The sequence below is a fragment of the Diabrotica virgifera genome, chromosome 4, assembly GCF_917563875.1.
Source record: "Diabrotica virgifera virgifera chromosome 4, PGI_DIABVI_V3a".
NCBI lineage: Eukaryota > Metazoa > Arthropoda > Insecta > Coleoptera > Chrysomelidae > Diabrotica > Diabrotica virgifera.
Window position 1 is genome coordinate 56,798,885 of NC_065446.1, and position 12,217 is coordinate 56,811,101.

At 31.5% G+C, this 12,217-nt stretch overlaps 1 protein-coding gene across 1 annotated transcript in view; it reads right to left on the minus strand.

The window, feature by feature from the left end:
* The window catches only part of LOC114331790 (regulating synaptic membrane exocytosis protein 2), a 421,091-nt gene that overhangs the window by 102,214 nt on the left and 306,660 nt on the right, over nt 1–12,217 (minus strand). The window contains exons 13-15 of the mRNA XM_050648222.1: nt 8,558–8,784; nt 6,164–6,328; nt 2,888–3,035 (exon numbers count right to left, since the gene is read on the minus strand). Coding sequence (XP_050504179.1) covers nt 2,888–3,035; nt 6,164–6,328; nt 8,558–8,784 — 540 coding nt within the window. The remainder of the gene's footprint in view (nt 1–2,887; nt 3,036–6,163; nt 6,329–8,557; nt 8,785–12,217) is intronic.

Genomic DNA, 12,217 nt, shown 5'->3' on the forward strand with positions numbered 1-12,217 from the left:
GACTTTTAAATAGTTTTTAAAAGCAACAGGTACGTAATAATTGTTAATGTATCATGAATATAAACCTACCTATTTGATCTGCCAAAATACATAGTATGTAATACTTTTATTTATATAATTTGATTACCATCAAAATTTCTATCAATATTCACCTTATATATTGTTTTTTTACTCTATGTTTTGTTGTATTTTTTCAATTCTAAATCATTTCAATTCAAAATTAAAATAATTTGATCAATTTTCAAAATATCAAAATATCACAAGTTTAATCCGTTTAGTTAGTCGATCTTCGTAAATAATGACACATAGTGCCCGTGGCTAAGCGGAGAAGGCGAATGAATTCAAATACCAACCGCTCTTATCAGCGATGGTTCGAGTCCAAATAGAAACTTTCTTTTTTGTTTTTTTTTTAATACATTTTATGATGATTAATTATTTATATGGGAAATAAGCCACAATTAAAATGAAAAAAATAATTTTATTAACGTTTCGACGCCCAAATCGGGTGCCGTTGTCAAAATACAAAATACTACTAATGGAAACAAAAATGTTGTTGCTTAGTAAAAAAATTCTTCTAATAATTTATTTAATTTGACTCATTTATATCGGCAATTCAGATACATATGATACATTTTAAAGTAGAAGACTTTAAAATGATATTGCCAATATTTATGAGTTGCGTTCCTGGGACGACTTTACTGAAAGATAGTTCATTCGATTACATGAAATCAACCCCAACTCAAGAATATCCGTCACAAAAAAAAAATCATAGCATGTGATCTGTCTTTAAAAAGACAACCACATGCAACGGTGACATTAAAATTCTAGTGTTAGAGATCTCATAATAATTCGAATGAACTATCTTTCAGTAAAGTCGTCCTAGGAACGCAACTCATAAATATTTGCAATATCATTTTAAAGTCTTCTACTTTAAAATGTATCATATGTATCTGAATTGCCGATATAAATAAGTCAAATTAAATAAATTATTAGAAGAATTTTTTTACTAAGCAACAACATTTTTGTTTCCATTAGTAGTATTTTGTATTTTGACAACGGCACCCGATTTGGGCGTCGAAACGTTAATAAAATTATTTTTTTCATTTTAATTGTGGCTTATTTCCCATATAAATAATTAATCATAAAAATGCCACAAGGAAATAGCTTCAGAACAACATTTTATGATTGTAAGTATATTTATTATATAATTGTATTTTCAGAAAATACGTATTTAGTTAAAAAATTTTTCGACAATTAATGTTCAGAAATCATTTGTGGCTTGTTTAAAGTGTTTGTGTTTGTTTTATTCTTTTATTATTTTAATTTTTGGCACTGTTCTAATAAAAATGTTTGAGAAGTAGTAAGTATAAATTAGTTTAATATTTAAACAAAATATAAATAAAAAGTATATTAATTTCGTTTAAATCATATAATAGAAGTATAACTTCTTACGTGCGTACAAAGTACACACACATTCTTTTTGTTAATCCGAACGTTGATTTTTATTGTGATTAGTAAATGGGTCGTTCTAATATAGTAAATAAGTATAGATTATTTTTAAAATGAGGATTTGTTCATTAACTTTAATAATTTATTATTAAAAGATAATAATACTTGCTTTTTAATCTAAGAGTTCTTAATAAATTCATTCAATATAATTTCAAAATTAAAGTCATTAAATTGTCTGGCGAAAAAATTAAAGCGAACTAAATTTTAGTTTTTTTAGTGACTTAGTTTTTTGTGATCTTTTCAAATATGCAAACGGATGTTGAAAATTTCAATATACAGGGTGTTGTTTCACGGTCACAATAAATTTATAATTTTTTTTAGTCTGGACCTGGATTTTTCGTGTGACTATTAGTTGGATGGTTTGGGTTCTGAATGAGACACATGTGTACCAAATATTAAAAAAATTCTACAGGGCAATTCTAAAGTTATGGGCCAAGAAAAAATGGGCAAAATTGATAAAACACAACTCGGTTATAAAATCGGTGAGGCAATAAATAAAGTATTGTTTGTCCGCTATAACTTTTCCCATGCGACACGATTCATTTGCAAACAAATTAAGTCAAAACATAGAGTGAAACGAACGTTGATGTGTATATACATTTTGTATACTGTATACTATATACTACACACATCGGCGTATGTTTCACTTTATGTTTTGGCTTAATTTGTTTGAAAATGAATCGTGACGCATGGGAAAAGTTATAGCGGACGAACAATATATTATCTAGAACCGCCTCAGTGACCTATATTCACCATTCAAATATTTCCGTTTCCTAATGAAACACCCTGTATAAGCAGTTTTACTTTTTCATTGGCGAGTCGTTGTCTCTATGGAAGCCTTCTTGTGCTGTCGGCTGATATTTCTTGCCACTTGGTGACTTGCACCTTCTTATTTTAACGACTCGTGTCCACTAGTCTACTAATGTGATTGTTCCATTATTTTTCGCATCCGAAAAAGTATCGGATAACCTCGTAATTTAGTAGTTTTGCAGAAAAGCGGTGTAGAAACAACGTGTTTTTTTTTAATATATTGTTTGGACTAAAGCAACATTTGTAAAATATGTAGTTCTTATATTTCACATTTCACTTTGGAGATTCTGAATAAAACAACTGAAATTCTGGAAAAAAGATATCTTGTAATTTTTAAACTAAATAGTCAAATTCGAAAGTCCTTTCAGTTTTAGTTTATTTCTAGCCAGTTATGTGATAAAAAAGTTGCTACGTTTAGAATACGTTGTTTATACTATATTATCAATTTAACAGTATCGCAATAGTATTTAGATTGTAAAGTTATGTAAAAATATTTTCTTTTATGTTGATTTATATACTTATGTTTTTGAAAAACGATCTTATTCTTTAATATAAACAAATTCGAGACCTGTCTCCATCTGCAGAACCTTCTCCATCACTCGAAGCTGACGATCCTTGTTTCGCTAGTCTAACATCTCCTGGTAAAATTTCTTCCGATCTATGGACTGTAAATGATGTTTTCCCCCTCTTTCCGAAACCCATTCTCCGTTTTCGACCTTGGTTGGAAATTTTAAGGAAAATAAGGATAGAGCTTACACGTTAATGATTAAGAGACAATAGAATCTATTCTAACACTTAACTAAGACGAAATGTATATTTTTAGCTAAAACAATATAATTTAATACTGAAATAATTAATGGCATTTGATAATATAATCTCCATGGTGAACTCATTGCTGTATTGCAGATTTTGTTAGATTTGTTTTATCTTGATTTTATTTTTAAACAAAATATTTAGTATTCTAAGGTTTAGTGGAACTTTAAAAGGTTTAAAGTATATTTGCCAGGTAAATCCTTTAAGTAAGGAATACTTTGTTATGTAATTTAATTTTAGACGAAGGCGAGCCTATTAACCTATAGAATAACATGTAGAAACTATACAGGAAAAAATCGAATAAGAAATCCTACAAAACGAAGGATCGGAGGAGAATTGAAACTTGAAAGGAAATACAAGGCAAATAACGCAAAGATAAAAAACAAGCCAGAAAAAAACTATATAAAGAGCTTCTAAATATATCAGAGACAGCAGCGCAAGAAAACGACCTACGAACACAATATACACAATATAAAACCTAACAGTAAAAGCACAAAAAAATTAACGAGAAGTAAAAGATAAACAAGGAAACAGAATAAAAAATAAAAAAGAAATAATACAAAGATCGAACGAATATTTCGAAGAAATATATGCTAAACATGAAATAAAACAAGGCATATAAGACGAAGTAGAATTGCCCGAGTTAGAAATGAATATTGGAAAAATTACAAGGGAAGAAATTGAACAATAAAACTTCTAAAAAATTGGCAAAAATTGCAGGAATCTAAAATATACCCATTGACAATAAAAGCTGATACTGAGCAACTAATAGAAATATAGACTGACCCAAATTCCCAAAGGAATAGAACACAGGCAACCAAGTAACGTCAATAACGTCGAGGAAACGTAAATTTTGGTTGAATATATACACGTGTTTGAACATTACGTCGTATAAACGTCTTTTGTAGGTAATTTTAAATACGTAAGATTAATGACGTTAAAATACCTTTAAAAACACGTTTTCATTTCAGACAGCCCAAGTCTCACGTTACAAAAATGGAAGGTGTTTAAAGAGTTAATGCTTATAATGTTAATGTTGTATATTGACATTATTTGACATTGACTCCAAACTTCATTTATTGTTTACGTGCTTTGTGTGGCAAAATAATACTTGGTGTTTTGGTATTTATTTTTTGTTAATGAACTAATTATTTTGTGTTGTTCACGATTATGCTGGATAATTTGTTAATACATTATTTATTAGTTTATACGTTGTTTCAGTTTTGACACAGTAAGTATACCTACTTATATAAAAAGTGAAATTTCTATAATGTTGCATTGAGAGTACCTATTTTAATTTGATTGTAATTCTATGCTTTTTATAAAGTCTTTCTTGGTTTATTTTTAGCCTAAGTATAAGCTAAATTTAAAACAGTTAAATGAAAAATTGCAATACCAACAATGCCCATACGAATAATTATTATTTTGTATTTTTAAAACCATAAAATGAAAAATAATCTAAAAAACGACATCAAACTACGTTTTTGATATCACGTATCTAAAACGTGATAAAAATGACGTCAGTTATGGTGGATCATATTCACGTGACTTTCGACGTCGAAAAAACGTGATAAACTGACGTAGTTTGGTGATAATTATGACGTCCTTTCAACGTTTTGGAAACGTTATTTGGTTGCCTGGGAAGGAGGTATTGATAATAAAAATGACAAAAAAAGGAGACATAAGTAGATGCAATAATTGGGGTGCAATAACACTACTAAGCATTACATTTAAAGTATTGACGAAACTTATATTGGAAATATTGAAGCCGGAACTAGATAAAAAACTGAGAAGTAACCAAGCAGGCTTCCATACCAAACACTCCACCATTGACCACATTTACACCCTTAGCATTATCTTGGAACAAACAAGTGAATGGAATGAAGATACAAATGTGAGTTTCATCGACTTTAAAAAGGCCTTTGACCGTAGAAATGGGGTCTGAAAAATTTTAAGATTATATGAAATCCCAACAGAAATCATAAACTTTATTAAACTTTTCTACGAAGGATACAAAGCCTAACTGGAGCAGTCAGGTGAAGTAACACAAGAAATAACTGTAGAAAGTGAAATCAAACAGGGCTTAGTATCCCCTACCCTACTGCTTAGTATGATATATTGGATAATGAGAAAAGTATCAGATGGAAACTATTCAAATAGTTAGAATATCTTGAATTTGCGGATGACATCTGCCTGCCAACTGAACATCGAAATCATATGCAGACAAAAACTGACAAGTGGGCACATTACTCTGACTCGATCGGACTTCGAATAAACAGAGAGAAAACCAAACTTTAAAAAACTAATAACCACCCAAATAATAAAAAAATGATAAACGGTGAGGAAATAGAAGAGATACACAAGTTCACATATTTGGGATCAATCATGGAAAGGAATGGGTGTGTAAAAAGGATACACAGATGGGGATAATAAAGGCTCATCATGCATTTAACGTAATAAATAAAATTTGTTAAACGAACGAAATATGGTAAAAAATATTAAAATATTTAAAAGTTGCATTAACAGTATGCTGCTTTAGAAGCAGAAATGAGCAAATCGGACAAAACTACACCTAAAAAATCTGAAAACTTTTGCAAACAAATATTTATGAAAAATCCTGAAAATGTACTGGCCCAACAGATAAAATAATACAAAACTATTTGAAAGAACAAAGCAAAATAGTAACTAAATATATACTACAATCAAAGAAAAAAATGGAAATGGATTGGCCATCTAATAAGTAAAAAACAGACGCAAGCCTAGCAAGAAACTAGGAAGAAGATGCAGAATAAATTTCCTTGTTAAAAACTCTTCAGAGCTATGTAGGTACATTAAACCTTTTATTTATTTTTATTAACATTTAGTGAACAAGAATCAATTGAAATATGCGATAATTGTAATAATATTGACATACATTTACATTGTCTTAGCTATTATTAAATATTTAAAGAGTATGAAATCAAACGAGAGTTACTAGTTATGACAGAAATACAGTTAATTAATATATCGTCTTCGCTGGTTTATTGCTTACCTGTCGCGGACAATTGGCTGGTAGAGTTACTCTTTTTACTAAGACCAACAAACTGGCCCGTTCTGTCCCTATCTCGATCCCGGAGACCATCTTTCCTTCCCATGTCCTTTTGAGGAACTTCAAGGCCATGCAGGTGACTTACAGCAGTATCACTTAAGCTTCCATCTAAAAAACAAAAAAAAAAAACAGTAGTACTAGTTTACTAACCACAAATATGTTTCCTGGTGTAGACCTTTTTGGCCTAGGCCTCTAGTCATAAAGTCATCAAAATTAGGAGAAAGGGGACTCACCCATTATCTCAGCTATATTTCTTGTTTGAGTTCATACACTTAAACAAGAAATGCAGCTGAGATAATTTTGAACAAAAATATTTATTAGCATTTTTTGTGTAGAATGAATCGTCCTCTCAGAAACAACGTTTGAAGGGATCGGCGATTTTGAATGATAGTTTCGCGCTCGAAATAATTTTTTTATATAAAATTCGTATTAACTGGACCGACAGCACGAATTCGTTATTTTTTGCTTAGAGTGTCCAATTGACAAAAATCAAAATTGGGTTTAAAAGTGAAGAGTGCAGATGTCGTATTGTATTTTTTGTATTTTGCCACAAATAATGAAGTTACTTTCTATAAACTTTGCGCGATGTTTTCCTGTTTTTATGACTCTAATGAGACCAAAAAAATGTATCTCTTCTGGTCGCTATAGAATTTACATTGAGAGAGCCTACTATTCAAAACATATAACATGAAATTTCGATTTTGAGTTTTGGCAACAAATATGACGAACACGTATAATGGAAGGCAAATGTTTTAATGTTTCTCTTTTATCTATTTAAAGTGGTGATTTAGTCCATAAACCATCTGTATTCTTCAATTTCATCTTGAGGTAATTTGGTTTCTGGCTCTCAAGACTAAGTTCCTTATCAACTTTTATGTAGGTGTTTGTAGCTGGTATCTTTTATTTAATTTAACTAATTTATTTTAATAAGAAATACTGATGGCCAAGAGGACAAATATTGTATGTCCATTTTTGTTTAAAAAGAGATAGTCCCTGGTCTATACCAATCGAGATGAAATCTTTATTGTGCTCTTATTTTATATCCTCTTAGAACGGTTTGCTAGTTACTAAAGTAGCAATAAAGACATGTCCCTTAACAACACCATAAACTTAGAGCACAAATGTTGTATGTCCAATAATACAATTTTTTGTCCATATTATTGGAGGTCGTCAACCTATAGTATGTGTTGCACGCGTCTGCGTATGTACTACTTGTACTACTAATACTATTTTAAACCTGATTTTATGATATTTCACAATTGCAGTATCGAAATAATGTATTGTATGTCCATGGTTTACTTCACATTTATTGTTTGTCCATACAGGGGGTTACTTTTAGCTTGTTAAATGTGGTTAACATTTAACCCTAACAGAAATAGAAGTGAATAAGATATAGTAAAAGAGAGGTGAAACACAAACTTAACTGTAATTTAGTTACTTTTAAAGTATGTACGGTTTGTCACGGATAACGCAAACTTTTATTTAGGTAAATTGATTTTACCGAAAACATCAATTTTGGACATACACTATTTTTTGTCCTCTTAGCCATCGATATATTGACTTACTCCTTGCGATCTGCTAAGTATTTTCTTAAAAGTCTAATTGCTTGTAATTTTGTAAAGCCTAATGGCAAGGAAATGTTTAAAATTTATGCTGTCGCTAACACAAAGTTTCTCGTTGTAGATTTTTTGCCTTATTTGAAATTTTGGACTTCCCGAACCACAAGGAGTTAGCTGCAGTAGCATATCCGTTACTGTGGAGAACTCAACACCTACCTGAAACTACTTCATCATACATCCATCTACAATTGAAGTTAACACTACATGCAGCTGTATGAAGCCAACGCGTTATTTTTTATACATGAAACCAAGAAGTTATCCAACTACATGACGCCAAACGATACATTTTGCCATAAGTATTGTTAAGTATTGTTTTAACATTTTTTACAGATTTAGGCAGGATTTGCTTCTTTTCTTTTATTAATATTAAAATTAATTTTTAATGTATATTATAATTCAATTAGTTTATATGATCATTAATTTGTCCCTTCGATTTCTCTTTGTTAAAATTTGCCTTTAAGATAACACGTACCTACACCTGAGAGACTAGAACGAGTCAAAGCCAAAACAATTGGATCCTAACATTAGTTGAGTAATATTGTTACAAAGTAAATAGTGATATTTTTATTTCAGCCAGAAAGGGTTTAACGTTCCAAAACAAAAACCTGAGACATAGCACCCAGTTTCTCATTCGAGACATTCTTTACTTAAGCCATCAATATAAAGATTTTTAATATACAGAAAACGAAGAGGAAAAAAAGTATTGCAAGAAACTTACCGGTTTTTTCTTCTACTGGTGGTTCTGTATTCGACAAACTCCTTGTAAACTGCCCTCTCTTGACGCTACTCTCTCGGTGGTGGTGATGATGGTGGTGGTGATTGTGATGCTGGTTGTGATTTAAATGATAGTTGTGATGCGGGTCAAGAGGCTCTATGGGTTCCCTATGTTCATGGTCTCTTTCCCTAGCACCTCTGGAGTTCATAGTTCTATAGCCGTATTCGGTACTAATAATTTCGGTATCATTAGAAGGTTTGCTAGCACTACAATTATTTTTATCTACACTACACAATTTAAATAATGAAGAAGGTACTAGGGGTGGAGACATAGCGTTATTTGGGGTATTATTATCTGAAAATTCATCATTACTGGTAAGATCAGAGTTATCGCTGCTTTTGTCTATAGCTGCAGTTTTAGTTAATATACTTGAACGCCTTTTATTATTTACATACGGAAATAAATCAGAAGCAGGGTTTTCAATATCGGGGATAGGAGTTTTATTTTCAGTAGTGGAACTATCTTTAGATTCATATTTGACAAACTTTTCTTTTAAAAAAACTTCATTTTCGCAACTACAATCTGGAAAATGCGTGCTGAAAGTTTCTTGGAAACTTTCAAACACATCACTGCATCCGTCACCACTGAAAACTCCTCGAGCGCTTTTAATTTCGGGTTTTGTGCACGGTTCGGAGTCGTTTTCTCCGATGGAACTGGTGCAACTAAAAGGAACGGGTAAAAGTCTGCGAATATTTGGGGTGTCCTGAGGTGTTTCTACAGGATGGTACGTTTTAACGAAGCTGAAGGTGACTGACTTATTAAGCTGTTTTTTCTTTTTATTATGTTTGGGCTCAGGATGAGAGGTTTGATTAGATACATTACGGATTTTCGAATTTTTCGCTTTGTTGTTTTTGGGAGAATTTGTAACGTCAGGATTAGACGTTATAAGTTTATTCCTGAAAAATGTTTAAATATAAAGTAGATATCACATTATTGCAAAACTGTCCATAAATATATTGCTGCACAAAACAACTTTTTTATTTTTTATTTTGGTTTCAAATGGATTGGCGGATTTGGAAAGAAAAAACTATGCTTTATGTTTCAGTTTAAAGAAATTTTGAATAGGATTAAAATTAATATTCACAAATATTGATGCTTTATTTGGTAATGGGGGCTCCTATTTAAGATTTTAAACTAACCCCCCACCTCACCTCTATGGGGGTCGTGTGTGGTGTAATATTTAATACGGGTATTTTTCAGTTTTTCGATCTGGTGTTCATTTTGCGAAATATTGCAGGGTTCGTATTTAAATCTTTAAGTTTACCCCCGACCCCTCTTAGTTGGGGGTCGTGTTTAGTATCATTCGATAGATTTTTTAAAAATATTGAACACGTATTTTTATGTTTTTAGATCTGACGTTCATTTCGCGAAATATTGCTTTTTTTTTGTGAAACTTTGTGACTTGTCTATTTCCTTACGCCTCGCTCACACGGTCAGATTTTTTAAATATACACTGTTTTCCATGTACAGGGTAATTCACTATATTTTGACCCCCTGTAAACTGCTTTATTTACAGAATTAGAAAAAAATGTGAAATACAAACGTTATTCGATTTTTAAATTATGATTTTTTGACATATATATCGTACTAGTGACGTCATCCATTTGGGAGTGAAGACGTAATCGACTATTTTTTTAAATGGGAATAGGGGTCGATTGCTAGCTCATTTGAAAGGTAATTTAATTCCCTATTCAGTAATATAAAAATTAACGTGATTAATTATACAGGGTGTCCAAAAAATTTCCTTTTGAATTAAATTAATTAACAAAAAAGAAGAATGTATGTAATTTATTTAATTTCAAATACATTTTACTGCTGTTAAAAAACAGATATAAAAGTTTATTGCAGAAATAAACATTGATTTTTGCCTAAATTCAATGTTCAAGCTGCCAAGAGGCAGATGTGTGGCAGCTTGAACATTGAATTTAAGTAAAAAGTAATGTTTATTTGTTCAATGAACATTTATTTTTTGTTTTCTGACAGCAGTAGAATGTATTTTGAATTAAATAAATTACATACATTCTTCTATTTGTCAATTAATTTAATTTAAAAATTTTTTTTTGGACACCCTGTATAATTAATCGTATTAATGTTTATAGTACCGAATAGGGAATTGAATAACCTTTCAAATAAGCTAGCACTCGACCCCTATTCCTATTTAAAAAAATAGTCGATTACGTCATCACGTCCAAATGGATGACGTCACTAGTACGATATATATGTCAAAAAATCATAATTTAATAATCGAATAACTTTTGTATTTTACATTTTTTTCTTCTTCTTCTTCTTCTTCTTCGCGCGACTAGGATTACTCATGTTTGTCTGCCTCTTATTCTGTTTCAGTTGTTGTTGACTGTACATTGTCTTTCCACCTTTTCGGCGGCCTTCCAACGGGTCTTCTGCTATACGGCTTGTTGTTTTTACAGATGTTCGCTAATCTATATGGTTCCATTCGATTTACATGTTCGTTCGAGTTTTTCTTTCTTGTTTTTATCCACCTGTTAATATTTTGAATTTTGCAACGTTCTCGTATACTTCTGTTGCTTTGTCTGTCTCTTAATGATATGCCCGCTATTGATCTTAATACTTTCATTTCGATATTGCTGATTTGTTGTTTTGTCTTTCTTGTATCGGTCCTTGTCTCCGCTGCATATGTTAGGATAGGTCTTACTGTTGTCTTATATACTTTTATTTTGCTTTCCGTGATCAGATATTTGTTTCTCCATATGGTTTCTCGGAGGCAACCACTTACTCTTGCCGCTTTTGTCGCTTGTGTTGTGGTCTCTGTTCTTATATTCCTGTCGCTAGTGATCTCTACTCCTAGGTAATTGAATTTCATTACTTGTTCTACAATTTTGCCTTCTATTTCTAACTTGCATCTACGCGGCTCTTTACTTATCACTATACATTTAGTTTTTTCTACCGATATTCTCATATTAAATTTATTTGCTGTGGGATTGAAAGTGTGGAGCTGCCTTTGTAGGTCATCCTCGTTATCAGCAATTAGTACTGCATCATCAGCATAGCATAGTATCGTGATTTTATGCGCTTCCATGTGGTATCCATGTCGTTTTCTGACTTCGTGAATTATTTGATTCATCATCATATTGAATATCATTGGGCTGAGCGAGTCTCCTTGGCGGATTCCTCCTTTTAGTTCTATGGGTTCTGTTTCTCCTGTTGACATTATAACTCTGGTCTTGTTGTTCTTGTTAATTTCCTTAATTAGCCTTATTATCTGGTGGTCTATTTGTTCAGCTTGTAATAAATTTAAGATATCATTTCGCCTCACCCTGTCAAAAGCACTTTTTAAATCTACAAAGCACATGTATGCTGGTTTTCCATATTCAATAGACTTTTCTACTATTTGCCTGATAATAAAAATTGCATCTATTGTGCTGCGGTTCTTCCGGAAGCCTTGCTGTTCATCTGCCATATTCGCTTTTTCCTCGATTTTATCCTTTATGACTGCCGTCAACAATTTTAATGTGCTGTTCATCAGACTAATGCCTCTATAATTTTCAGGATTTTTCGAGTCTCCCTTTTTAAGTATCGGTAGCAGGAAACTTTCCTTCCATTCCGCTGGTACTACTCCGATATTTA